General features: G+C 31.1%; 2 protein-coding genes across 2 annotated transcripts in view; one reads left to right on the top strand and one right to left on the bottom strand.

Moving 5' to 3' along the window:
• The window catches only part of LOC134681246 (acyl-CoA dehydrogenase family member 11-like), a 533,340-nt gene that overhangs the window by 103,185 nt on the left and 415,488 nt on the right, over window positions 1-14,667 (bottom strand). The gene's annotated exons all lie outside the window — the stretch shown is intronic.
• On the top strand, window positions 393-12,763 carry LOC134681486 (ankyrin-3-like; the record flags this gene model as incomplete). Its single annotated transcript, XM_063541122.1, is given in 6 exon segments — window positions 393-427; window positions 2,084-2,184; window positions 3,310-4,740; window positions 5,023-5,201; window positions 5,412-6,403; window positions 12,712-12,763. Coding segments are annotated over 6 exon segments (2,790 nt in total), but the record flags the coding sequence as incomplete, so codon positions are not given.

A 14,667-nucleotide genomic window follows, 5' to 3' on the forward strand; every position in this document is an offset into this window, starting at 1 on the left:
TATAAAAACAGCATTAAACCACAACTACTAGATGTTATCAACAAAATACATTGAAAGCATTAACTCCATTTAACTAGATTTAAAAAACTTACTTCCACAGTAAGAAACTTCTTTACTTTAGACACTACAACCACGCTCTACTCAAGAGCTGTTAAAGTCCGTAATGTCACGCTTGATAGCAGCGGCCAAACTGAATTTATTGGTCAAATCTCGCGGGACTCACTTATGATATAATATTCTCCTGTTTTCATTGCATTTTACAATTATGTGGTTCAAAAATTATGTCATGTATCTGAAACCATTTCTATTTGGAAGTATACTGACGCTATGTTTCTATGTAGAGGTATATTGAGGGTCATTATTGAAAGTATGTGACGTCACACATAAAAATAATGGCGGAAGCGCAGCAGAGTACGAAGGAAGAACTGTAAGTAGACGGAAATGCATATTTTTTTGTGAAAAACTGTTTTTAACGCAGCTATTTAAGGACTCGACAACATGTAAAACAATTAATACGACAAAAATGAACGGTTAGATTTATAAATCCCTCGTCTTTGTTTGTTGCTTTAAATTGTCTCATCTTAATTAATTGGGAAAGATTTGACTGTTTTCAAAAGTATGAGTTATTATAATTACCATAACCGTATTTGACACAACGTTTTGGCGTTTTTGGTCCTTAAATGCTCTTCAACTTTGTACTTGTTTTGGCTTTCTAACTATTTTTATCTGAGCGCCATTAATGAGTCTTATGTAGAATAACGCGCGATTGATGTAACATAGCATAAGCCCATTATCTGTAATAATTCGTGTCGTCTTCGTGTAGTATCTCAAAGTAAAGGGAAATGGAATTTATTTTATTTGGAAAAAAATGACGCAACTAGCCGTTATGGAAAAGGAAAAACTACAACCAATCCTTTCTTAATGATTCTTTATTTGCTACATCAGTCGAGGGAGATGTCCTTACATTGGTAGCATTTAACTAGCACATGTCTTGTAACATGTTTCTAAATATACTTTTTTTTTATATAAGTATATTACAGACGACAACACATATGTGTAAACAATTTTATGATACCTATCAATTAATAATGTACATCTCATTTTTTTCATTTTCCTATTTCATGTACCTTCTGTTATGTGTTTTCTCGTCCTTCTACATATATATATTTATTAGTAACTCAGTCAACCATGTTCGTCAAAGTATCATCTTATTACTCGCCAAAACGAAATACTAAAAATAAATTAAGGATTGAAAGTATACATACATAATATTTATGTTATATGAATTTAAGGCGCAATACATAAGTAAGCCGCCTACCTAAACCAATAACAACAACAACAATTTTACCGATGCAACTAACGAAACCTACTAAATTATAGGCTATATTGCTTGAGACTTGAGAAACCCATTTTTATTTAGAAATATTGGATTTGTATATTAAGAATTGAGAAGCACAATTCCTCAGTTAATGCTTTCCGATTTCAATATTAAGTTGTTGTTTTTAATCAGATTAAGGTGGTACCTAACACTACAGGGAGATATCTCTGTAAAGTCAGCTAACGTTTAAATTACGTTGTGTTGTAAAAGGACTATTACGCTCCTCAATGATTAAAATTGGTGTTTGTCAAACTGCTATATAACCAGTGTATTTTTTAAGACAAAACAGTTTAAGAAAATCAAACGAGCAAAATTAATTTTAAAAAGAATGTGGGGTACCACCTTAATACAGTATAAACCATTTAAAGTGAAAGATCTCTAAACTAACTAAACTTTTGTTGTGATTTGTTGGTAGATTTCTCGCATCATGAAGAAATATCATTGAGTTTGAAAAACCTTTGATACTCTGATTATCTTTTTCTTTTCTTTGTGGTCTCAATGACGTAGACTCATGACGTCATACACACAGTTCAATTCACTTGAGAAAATCCTACATCACTGTAGAAGCTTGATATGTTGTTTTTTTTCTCACAAACATGATCATATTTGAGAAATATGAACACAACAGAAAAACTGTAAAATGTATTGCCATGAAGAATCTGCAAAATCTGTATTTAAATATAATGAAATAATGGTGTTTTTTAGAATATTTATCAAAGAGTACCATGTTCATGATATTTGTTTTGGGTTGTTATTTTTAGGCATTTTGATGGTTCACGATGACGTTATTCCTAAAAATATACAAGGTAAGTTAGCTCTATATCTTGTATGTTGTCGGTCATTCTGTCAACTTTTTTAACGCAAAATTTCGAAATTAGGTACAAACCTTTGAGGAACAATTTGTAAGCTACCATTTCCTTTGAGAAATATTGTCTTATTATTAATTCTAAGAGTCAAAGTTGTATGATGATTGTAAATTTCATTTTTATCATTTGCTTATCTTTCTCGACGGGTTCCTAAATGTGTTGCAGCACCTGATGTCACCCGAGCCTTTGGTGGGGTTTATGTTGGTCAGTCTCAAGTTTTTAATGTTTTATTTTTTATGAAAATGTGCGTTGCTTTGTCGGCATCAGTATTTATTATTAACTGAATTTCTCCCTTTTCTCATTTCAAAACTTGATTGTCTAAGTACTCGGAGGTTTCAAATATTTTATAGCACCACTTGGAAACATTGTCTTTGAAACAAACAAGTGGCAATCAACCGTAGAGTACGCTGCTCAAAGTGTTATCGAATCTAGATAATTAAACTTAAATTCAATCTAATAGTTGATTTTTTGCCTTAAGGGGGCTTGCGGGTCTAAATGATTTTTTTTATCTAATATAGGATTTTGCTATATTTTTCTATAAATGAACTTTATCTTATACTTAATGGAAAAATGAAATCCAATAATGGGGTCACCGTTCATTTACGCTTACAATCTGCCTTCAACAGAAGCATACATTTTGGTTAATGTCCTTTTTTTCTGTTGATCTAACAGGAGAAATAACGGTAATATCAAAATTAAAAAAGAACAAAATTACAGAAATCGCTTAAATTTTACAATTATTTAGTTTCTGTACAGCTTATTCGAAAACAGCAATAAAAAATATAGGTCACCCATGATTTAAAAAAGATATTTCAATGTTAATGCCAAAAAATTGCATTTGCACCAAAGGGAGATAATTTGGAGCTTTTTCAATGATATCTACATTTTAAAAGTCACCTGGGGTCAACACGAGTTGATTTGTTGGAATGATGTTAGTACCATATGATAAAGTAACAACTACTAAAGGTAATTAATAAAATTTGTATTGAAAAATAAATGTTTATTTTTTTTTCTAAAAATCTTATACCCGCGAGCCTCCTTAAGTTATATAATTTTTTTTTGCAGAACAGTTCGAGAAACGCTTGAAACAGTGGAAGAATGATGATCAACAGTTTGTTGGTACCAAAGCAGAGAAACATGTAATGGAAAAAGTTTTGAAACAAAGTTCAGTTACCCTGGTAGGAAACTCAGGCATTGGAAAAAGTTTTCTTTCTAAACACATTGCCTTGTTGATGATGGAAAATGGCTTTACTGTAATTCCATGCAATAAACCTGGAGATATTAGAAACTGGTTTAAACATGGTCAGAAAACATTATTTGTCTATGATGACGTCTGTGGCAGATATACTCTTGATCATCAAATTTACGATGACTGGAAACAACACCTGGATCACATTAAATCTCTTCTTACAGACCAATGTTGTAAAATAATATCTACATGTAGATTGGAGGTTTACAAAGATGAACGTTTTAGCAATCTCTCTATTTTCAAAATGTGCAACATCAATTTAAGTTCACAAGAATTTAATCTTAGTGCCACTGAAAAAAATACTTTAGCTGAAGTGTACTTTAAGGACAAAGCTGATGAAGTAAAGGAACTGTCAGAACAATATGATTTTTTTCCACTTTTATGCAGCTTATATCATAATCAGAATCTTCAGAAGAATGTCGGCATTAGCTCGTTTTTAACGAATCCTTTTGATTGTTTTGAAGATCAAATTGTACAAATGTATGTGGAGAGTGAGGCTGGTAAGATTCAGTATTGTAGCTTAGTCCTTTGTGTGATGTTTAACAACACATTAACAGAAGAACATTTGTCAACAAAAGATAAAAAGATAGAAACAATAATAGAAGATTTAGTAGAAGAATGTGAACTGAATAAAGGAACATCAATCAAACGTTTAAAGAATTCCTTTGAAAAACTTGAAGGGACCTATGTGGTCAAGGAGGATAACACATACAAGATAATCCATGATAAGTTGTTTGATTTCCTGGCTAAGTACTTTGGAGAGAATATGTTAAAGCTATTTTTTCATCATGCGAATACTGATTTCATTGCAGAGAGATTCATTTGGAAGATTACAGATAGCATGAGCACAGAAATAGAGTTTGTGATACAAATACCTGATAAATATATAGATAGATATATAGAAAGATTGCTGAGAGACTGGAAGAACGGTTATGTCTACCGTGTATGTCATAACAGAAACATGAAATCTACTTTATTTACAGAGACATTTGTTACACATTTAAATCAACTTGATCAATCAAAGCAACATGAACTTGTTTGTACTAAAGATATTCACAGTAAAGATATAGCCCTTTCAGGAAGCTGTTATATGGGTACTATTGACCTTGTCAAATGGTTAATAAGTAAGAATAGTGACATTAATTATAATAGACAGGATGGTGGTTTCCCTTTATTTTGGGCAAGTAGTCAAGGACATGTTAATGTTGTTGAAGAATTGTTACAACATTCAGCTGATGTCAATAAGTGTAAGAATAATGGTATATCACCTCTGCTCATAGCAAGTCAGAAAGGACATGTTGATGTTGTTAAAGAACTGTTACAACATTCAGCTGATGTCAATAAGTGTGACAATAAAAATGTATCGCCTCTGTATAGAGCAAGTCAGAATGGACATGTAAATGTTGTTAAAGAATTGTTACAACATCCAACTGATGTCAATAAATTTTACTATAATGGTGTATCACCTCTGTCTATAGCAAGTCATAATGGACATGTTGATGTTGTTAAAGTTCTGTTACAACATTCAGCTGATGTCAATAAATGTGACAATAATGATGCATCACCTCTGTATATAGCAAGTCAGAATGGAAATGTTGATATTGTAAAAGAACTGTTACAACATTCAGCTGATGTCAATAAATGTTACAATAATGGTCTATCACCTCTGTCTATAGCAATTCAGGAAAGACATGTTGATGTTGTTAAAGTACTGTTACAACATTCAGCTGATGTCAATAAGTGTGCCAAGAATGATGTATCGCCTCTGTATATAGCAAGTCAGAATGGAAATGTTGATGTTGTTAAAGAACTGTTACAACATTCAGCTGATGTCAATAAATGTAGTAATAATGGCATCTCACCACTACAAGTTGCTTGTTACAAAAATATGATAGAGGTTGTACATGAACTTCTTCAGTGTAGTGATGTGATTATTGATCTCTGTAATAAAAATGGAAATTCTTCACTTCATATAGCAAGTAAGAATGGACATGTTAATGTTGTTAAAGAGCTGTTACAACATTCAGCTGATGTCAATAAATGTAACAATAATGATGCATCACCTCTGTATATAGCAAGTCAGAATGGAAATGTTGATATTGTAAAAGAACTGTTACAACATTCAGCTGATGTCAATAAATGTTACAATAATGGTGTATCACCTCTGTATCAAGCAAGCCAGAATGGACATGTTCATGTTGTTAAAGAACTGTTACAACATTCAGCTGATGTCAATAAGTGTGACAATAATGATGCATCCCCTCTGTATCAAGCAAGCCAGAATGGACATGTTCATGTTGTTAAAGAACTGTTACAACATTCAGCTGATGTCAATAAGTGTGACAATAATGATGTATCGCCTCTGTATATAGCCAGTCAGAATGGAAATGTTGATATTGTAAAAGAACTGTTACAACATTCAGCTGATGTCAATAAATGTTACAATAATGGTGTATCACCTCTGTATCAAGCAAGCCAGAATGGACATGTTCATGTTGTTAAAGAACTGTTACAACATTCAGCTGATGTCAATAAGTGTGACAATGATGATGCATCACCTCTGTATATAGCAAGTAAGACTGGACATGTTAATGTTGTTAAAGAACTGTTACAACATTCCGCTGATGTCAATAAGTGTGACAATAATGATGCATCCCCTCTGTATCAAGCAAGCCAAAATGGACATGTTCATGTTGTTAAAGAACTGTTACAACATTCAGCTGATGTCAATAAGTGTGACAATAATGGTGTATCACCTCTGTATATAGCAAGTCAGGTAGGACATGTTTTTGTTGTTAAAGAACTGTTACAACATGCAGCTGACGTCAATAAATGTAGTAATGATGGCACCTCACCACTACAGATTGCTTTAAACAACAACAATGTTGAGGTTGTGCATGTCCTTCTTCGGTGTGTTCACATTAAAATTGATATCTTTGATGTTCCCCACTTTATCAAGCAAGTCAAGGAGGACATTTAATTGTTGTTGAAGAACTGTTACAACATTCAGCTGATATCAATAAGTGTCACAATAATAGGGCATCACCTCTGTATATAGCAAGTGAGAATGGACACGTTAATGTTGTTAAAGAACTGTTACAACATTCAGCTGATGTCTATAAGTGTAACGATAAAGGTAAAAATCCTAGAAATGTGGCACATGAGAATGGACATTTTGAAATAAAATCGTTGTTACTCAAATAAATCCAAATCAACATTCATGTCAAAATGATTAATTAAAATCACGGATCTTTTCATATTTTTGTGTTTTATCACATTTATATATTTGTAATTTTGTTCTGACTGTATACATGGTATATGTCTTTCTGGAATAGAGATTTTTGACAGTGTATGATTAATTAATTAACAACCACTAATACTGATAACTCTATGTTCTTTAATTAAAATTAACTATATTGTTTTCAAAATGTGTCCGTTCTTGGCATGAGATAATAAGTTAGCATAGATGTAGGTGAACAAAAGAGACTTATTGAAACCTTTATATTTTTGAAAATAATTGAAAAAACCTATCTCATGTATCGTAACATTTTTGTTTCTGCAATTTTCCATTCAGTTATTATCCGAACGTTTGTATAAACTCAAAAACTTTAAGATATCATTGGATATTTTAGGAGAATTATTGATTTGTTTCATAAAAAGCTTTGTAGTATATCTGCAGAAATTATGTTTATTAATTGACTCATTGCATTTATAGAAGACGCATCATGTCTGAGAAAATTATAGACAGACATTGTTTATGTTCAAACTATGCACGCAAAGCAAACTCGTGACTTTTTATAATCCTGTAGTTATTGGTTTAATTTAATATGCTAGTTCATAAATGTATTTTTGTGACTATAAGAAAAACAGTACCTTAATTTGTATAAATATGCCTATAGTGACTCATGGTAAAATTAATCTTTATAAACAGACATGCATGTGACATAAGTCAATTGATAAATACCTTATTTTTATTTTTATATATCTTTTGTGTTCTGTGGCATTGAGCTTTACTGCCTCAATAATAGTTCCTTGAATGCATTTTAAACATATTATACATGTACACAAAAAATGTCAATGTGATCTATATGTTTGCACGTTATCGACTATGTTTACCTGTTAATCATGTTTCGCAGCTCGGTAACTTAACGTAGTCAGCCGATGATCCACACTACAGTTGATGCATAATAGATGCACTGTGAATTCAAAGGGCAGCTTCAACTCAAAAAACATAAAAACAAAATGACTGGCTTAATTTTAAAGTTTGGCAACGTTTTTAGTAAGTCATTATACACTTTTCTTATAGTTTGCATGCCATATTTATATATAACCAACCATTTAACTGATATAGCTACTGCTGATACCGAGTTGATTTAGAATGTAAAAACTGTCTGCTTGAAGTATTACATTTGTGTTACGAAAACCATAAGATTAGAAAAAAATCATTTCCTGTATGTATAGAAAAAAAAATACTTAGGTCATTTACTGTCACTTTTCTAACAAAATTAGAAAAAAGACACTTTTATGTTATAACGTGTATTTTAAGAATTCAAAATTTTATAAAATGTTCTTTTAGCCATGATGATTATTGTAAATAAATAAACCAGCGCATATAAATCATTTGTAGATCTAGACTAATAAAATATATGTTTTGTATATTATATCAATAGCGTGATATCTTAAAATTATTTTCCTTGTGACAATTCCTATAAAGTATAAATGAAAGTTTGAATATTATTTGATTTTTATTTGATAGATGCACTAACACATTTGTTCTGGATGAAATGATTCTTTTCTTTATTTATAATGGTCACAACATGCACGCAATGAGCCATTCTCTCATATACTGTAATGAAAAGCACATAAGAAAAATACGAATGTAGATATGTATTTTTCACTAGAAATTTGTAAAAAAAATCAACCCTGTACTTAAATATAGAAACTTTTTTGGGGCTATATTTTTAAATAAGCAATCAATGCAAACAGGTAAAAATGATTGTTTATGGATTTTGTTCAATTTTGGGTGTGTCTTTCCAAATATTTGAATTTAAAATTCTTCTTTTTGAAATCTTTCAAAATTGTAATACGACAATATCTTTTATATTTTGGAAAAAAACTTTTTCGGAATTTTATGCATTTTAAACATATAATACATGTACATAAACAGTAGGTCATTGTGATTTACATGTGTGCATTTTGTTGTCTATGTTTACTTGAAAATCATGTTTCGGGGCTCAGTGACTTAACGTAGTCAGCTGATCATCCAAATTGAAGTTGATGCATAATAGTTGCACATTGAATTCAAAGGTCAGCTCCAATACGAAATGGATAAAAACAAATGACTTTTTTAATTATAAAGTTTGGCAACGTTGGTAGTAAGACATTATACACATTTCTTATAGTTTGATGTCATATGTATATATAACCAACCATTTAACTGATTGTAGCTACTGCTAATAACGAGTTGATTTTACTATTGTGTTTTCATGTTGAATTTTGTTGAGGTGTGTGTGTTTATAATGTAGATATTTTATGTAATGAAATTGTCTCCTTTGCTGCAAAACATGCAAATTACGTAAAAACTGATTGCTTGAAAAATTACATTTGTGTTACGAAAACCATAAAAATAGAAAGAAAGAATCATTTCCTCTATGTATAGAATAAACCAACAAAAATTCACTTAGGTCATTTACTGTAACATTTCTACCAAAATTAGAAAAAAAGACACTTTTATGTAATAACGAGTATTTTAAGAATTCAAAATTTTATAAAATGTTCTTTACGCCATGATGATTTTTTTTTTCTAATACCAGTACAGTAACAATGTAAATAAATGAATCAGCGCGCGCATAGAAATCATTTGAAGATTTAGACTAAATAAATATATGTTTTGTATATTATATCAATTGCGTGATATCTTAAACAAATAATTTCCTTGTGATCATCCCTATAAAATATAAATAAATGTTTGATTATTATTCAAGAGATGAACTAACACATTTGTTCTGGATGAAATGATTATTGTATTGTGTTTTTTCTTCTTTTTTAATTGATAATGGTCACAACATGCGCACGCAATGAGCCATTCTCTCATATACTGTATTAAAAAGAAAATAAGAAAAATACGACGGAAGATATATATTTTTCACTAGAAAATTGTAAAAACAATCAGCCCTGTACTTATATATCGCAACTTTTTCGGCTATATTTTTAAATAAGCAATCAATGCAAACAGGTAAAAATTATTGTTTATGGATTTTATCCCATTTGGAGTAGGTCTTTCAAAATATCTGAATGAATAATTCTTGTTTTTGGAATCTTTCAAAATTGTAATGCGACAAAATCTTTTATATCTTGAAAGAAAACTTTTTGGGAGTTTCATGCATTTTAAACATATGATACATGTACATAAAAAAGTAAGTCAATGTGATTTACATGTGTGCACGTTATTGACTATTTTGACTTGAAAATCATGTTTCGGAGCTCGGTGACTCTTTTGGAATTTTTCTAACACAGAACATAATGACAGAGTTCTTGAACCAGTTCATGTTTTATACTTAGACGTGCAAGACTTATACTGTAGATCATCAATAATGTTGTAGTTGTTCATTTAAATATATTCTTACTAATAAACTTATATACGAAAGATTGGTTTATATTCATTTTATCACGTTTGATTCCGATCAAAAAGGTTGCTTATTTATCGTCTTTGGTGTAAATTGTTTTAGATATAAATCGAAACTTTCCTGACATGTGTGTAACACATGTACCATTTCAAACACATTGATAATAAGATCAAGCTACCTCAGATTAAAATAAAACCTTAGCTTGTCACATGACAGTGTCTTAGACCTCGTTTTGTCGTAAATCTCTTCATGTGTTTCTGTTCTGATACATTCTTGGCATTTTGATATTAGTATTGGAGCGTTCATGATGAGAGTTAATCCAGATAGGAGATTCAAATGCAGACATTTGTGTTCGATTTCGTTTTAATTTTGTTTACAGTCGGTAATGTTCTTTACAATTTATTGTCAAATATGTACTACACAAGCAACTTGAACATACGTTATATTGAAACGGCGGATAAACTATTAGAATATTCTACCAGTTGATTGCATTGCTTCTCAAACTCTTGAATCATTCACTTACAACATAGAACCCCATTCAATTGTTCGGTATCGACTGATATGGACACAAACAGTTCATTATATTTTGTGTAGTATGTTATAAAACCACGCACTAGCACATTGAACTTGCTTTGTTCTATTAAAACAAATGCAGACTTATTTGAGTTCATATATTTTCGTCATATATCATATAGAGGAGATAGTGTATAATTACAAATGTGACAATAACCCTTTTAAGTCAAACATGCAAACCAATATCGATACACACAACTCTGTGAGTATCTATGTGATGTACAAAACAATGATGTTGGGTGAATTCTTTATACCTTACACTTAGTGTGTAAGCTAAAAGAGGGACGAAAGATACCAAAGGGACAATCAAACTCATAAATCTAAAACAAACTGATAACGCCATGGATAAAAACGAAAAAGACAAACAGAAAAACGGTAGTACATATGACACAACATAGAAAAATAAAAATTAAACAACACAAATCCCACCAAAAACTAAGGCTGATCTCAGGTGCTCCGGAAGGGTAACCTGACCAAAATATATGTATTCCTTTACAATGTGTCTGTCCTTCCTCTCGGTATCTTGTTTATGAATTGTTTCTGTAGTTTTTATCCATTAACACACATGGCCGCCATCAAATATAGGGAGTAAATGCAGTTTTTGGCTTATGTTTAAAAAAAAACATTTGGAGAAAATCTTACAGTTGGTTAACATGTTCAATAGGTCAAGATCTATCAGCCCTTGAAATTTGAAATGAAGAACTCATTGTTGGGTTTCGGCCACTAAAAAGTTATTTTAAAGAAATTTTGTAGTTGTTGGTAATTTTCAGAATATTATTGAAGATAATGATAAACTGTTACAGCAAAACTGTTAAACAAAGTCAGATCAAACATAATTTACTGCTGAATACAATAATAATGCACTTGTAATAAGTAACATACATTTTGAATCCCCATTTGAAATATTGTGAATAAGACACACACGGATAAAGTTCAGAAATATCTACTTTTGTTTTGGAAGTAAGTCTACTGGCCGGATTATATTTATCCTTTGATAGTGTAGAAAAGGACAAAAAACTTTTAAAAACCTTCACACGTAAATATTTCCAAAGTCCATTGACATTAGAAATAGAAAATAATGGAATGATGCTACAGTAACATCTGGTTTAACATGTTTAAGAAATAAAGATAATAAGCTGGATGATGATACTTATATTGTACAAGCCCGTCAGTTTGACATCAATGCTCTGTAAAATGTAGAGAAGACTATATTGACTTATCATTTAGATTCAGACAGTTTAATACCGATTATAAGACAAAATCTTGCCCTTAAAGATATTGTATAAAACAGTTGCTAGACGTCATGGACGACTGGTTAGTGTTTATGGATAATGATATATGGTCGTATATCCAAGAATACAATTTACCTTGACTGTACAAAAGCTTTCAATAATGGGCCTCATTTTATATAAATAAAGAAACTGTGTGAATATAGCATCCGTGGACATGATGGATCCATATTGGATAAAAAGTAAAATAAAAAAAAAATTCAAAACGGAAAGTCCCTTACCGAATGGCAAACTCAAATGATAAAAGAATAACTGACTTTTTAAACAAATGTATACAAGTACTAGTGAAAAGAGTCCGTTTGAAAGGTAAAAGCTTACAATTGGGAGTACTCCAAGGCAGAATAGATAAACATACCCTGGTAATTTTGTTTTTAACCAGATGTTGTGGAGAGTATAGAGTATTTTAGCAAATCACATCAAAATTTCCGCGAGCATAGCTGGAGATTATCGGAGCCTTGATGTAACACAATATAACTTATGAGGCCATTTTTACAACGCATCATAAGCTATTAGAATAATCTACCACTTGACTAAACATATCAAACGAACAACTGTAATATTTCTGACTTGGTACAGACATTTTCAAATATAGAGAATTGTTGATTGCACCTGGTTTTATAGCGATAAACCTCTCACTTGCATGACAGTTGTATCAAATTGCATCATATTTACAACGATGCGTGCACAAAACAGACATAATACAATGTAATAGGTAAAATTGTCAATATAGGAGTACACAGCAGTGATCAATATGTCACAATTAGAACTAACACAAACAAATATTTAACAAAGAAGCACAAAAAGCATCTATCAAATATAACAACCACATTCATTGCTTTCTTATACAACTCGTCTAAACATCAACCCAACAATGTTAGATCTGTAAATTTGATTTCGCAAATTTTTGGTTCTTCCCTCGCCGGGATTCGAACCCATGCTACTGTGATATCGTGACACCAAATCGCCTGCACTGCAGCCGTCCCGCTAGACCACACGACCACCTGGGCTCTACAATAATAGAGCTTTCGCTGGCCGTGTGTTACCTTTTCTCGTCAGTTTTAATCTAGCGGCGTACTACATTACATGATATATATGGCATGAAGATGTTATTGTTACATATATATATATAAAAGATTGAAATATTTGAAGTCATGTGACTGACTGGCACAGTTCACATTGACGCTAGTGTAGAGTGGAGTGTTTGGCGTCAGAATATTAAACAACACACAGGAAGAAATATAAAATGATTTTGTTGTTCTAAGTATTTTCTAAATTATCATTTCACATGGAGAATGGTGGTATACAGGGTTGACAAATCAAAAGTTGAGTTAAAACTCATTTCAGAAAAAAAAAACTTTGTCTTTTTAATTTATGTTTGTATCAATATACTATACTGCGTGTGTCCTATAAATAATTTAGTTACCTGTACATCGATGATTATGTGTCAACATGAAAGTGACTGTAATAGTTAATAGTAAATTGATGAGTGATTAGTGTAGTATCAGACAAGTCCTGCAGCAAGTCGGGAATAGGATAGTAGATTTTCCATTCCTGTCGTCAGTTAATCGGGCGTTTGTTTCTTTTACATAGTATGGACTTTCCCTTTTTTGAATATACCCTGTTGTTTGTTATTTTTGTTAGTAATTATTTAATTTTGGAAGTAGATTGCGTTTTATTTCATTTATTCATTTATTCATTGCAAATGTAAACACTGTAATTGTATAAGTGGTCTTCAGATAGAACAGAGCCGAAGTTTATCAAAGGTGCCAGGCTTATCATTTAGTACGCCAGACTCGCGTTTCTTCGACATTACACTCACCAGTGACGCTCAGATAAAATTAGTTAGAACGCCAAACAAGTACAAAGTTGAAGAGCATTAATAACCTCAAGTTCCAAAAAGTCATGACAAATACGGCTAAGGTTATATTTACCTGGAATGAGAAAGTCCTATTTATACTTATAATACTATTAATCAAATTTGGAGACATGTAAATCTCCCTTTTCACCTATACGAGATATATTGGTTTTACTTATAATTATGAATATTTGGGCATCACACTTATATCGAGTAGGAAATTGGTTTAAGAATTTTTAAATTACAACAAAGTGTGTCATCTTCTATCCCTAGTGTTTCAAATTTACTTTTTTATACGACCAGATTTTAAAGACAATTTTAACCTATGGATGTGAAGTCTGGGGTATGTTTTTCTGTAAACTCAGCTGCATGCAAGAAAACTGATCAATATATTTTAGAAAAAGTGTTATCATGAGAGACATCTGAAAAGTTACATATCAAATGTTTGATATAAGTATAAGTGTAAACAAAACAAAAAGTGATCTTGCTGTCATTTCTGAACTAGGGAGATACCCAATGTTTTTTTATAACATATAAGTAATGTTAATATATAATCATAGACTAGATAATTCTTAGAACATGTTATATCATGATGCATACATAAGTAGTAAGGAATAATATAGTGAAAACATGGTTTTCAAGCATAGACTGTATTTATATATATAGCTGAGCATACAAGCATGTAACTTAAAAAAAAACGGTATCTTCCCTGTAAAAAAAAATATAACAATAAGATCAAGCCAAACTTAATTCTTATTCATTCTTAAAACTCTAATTTGTTTCGATAAATATTTGGATCTAAGAAATTTTAGATTTTGAAAATCAATCTAT

Source organism: Mytilus trossulus, chromosome 8 (genome assembly GCF_036588685.1).
Source record: "Mytilus trossulus isolate FHL-02 chromosome 8, PNRI_Mtr1.1.1.hap1, whole genome shotgun sequence".
Taxonomy (NCBI): domain Eukaryota; kingdom Metazoa; phylum Mollusca; class Bivalvia; order Mytilida; family Mytilidae; genus Mytilus; species Mytilus trossulus.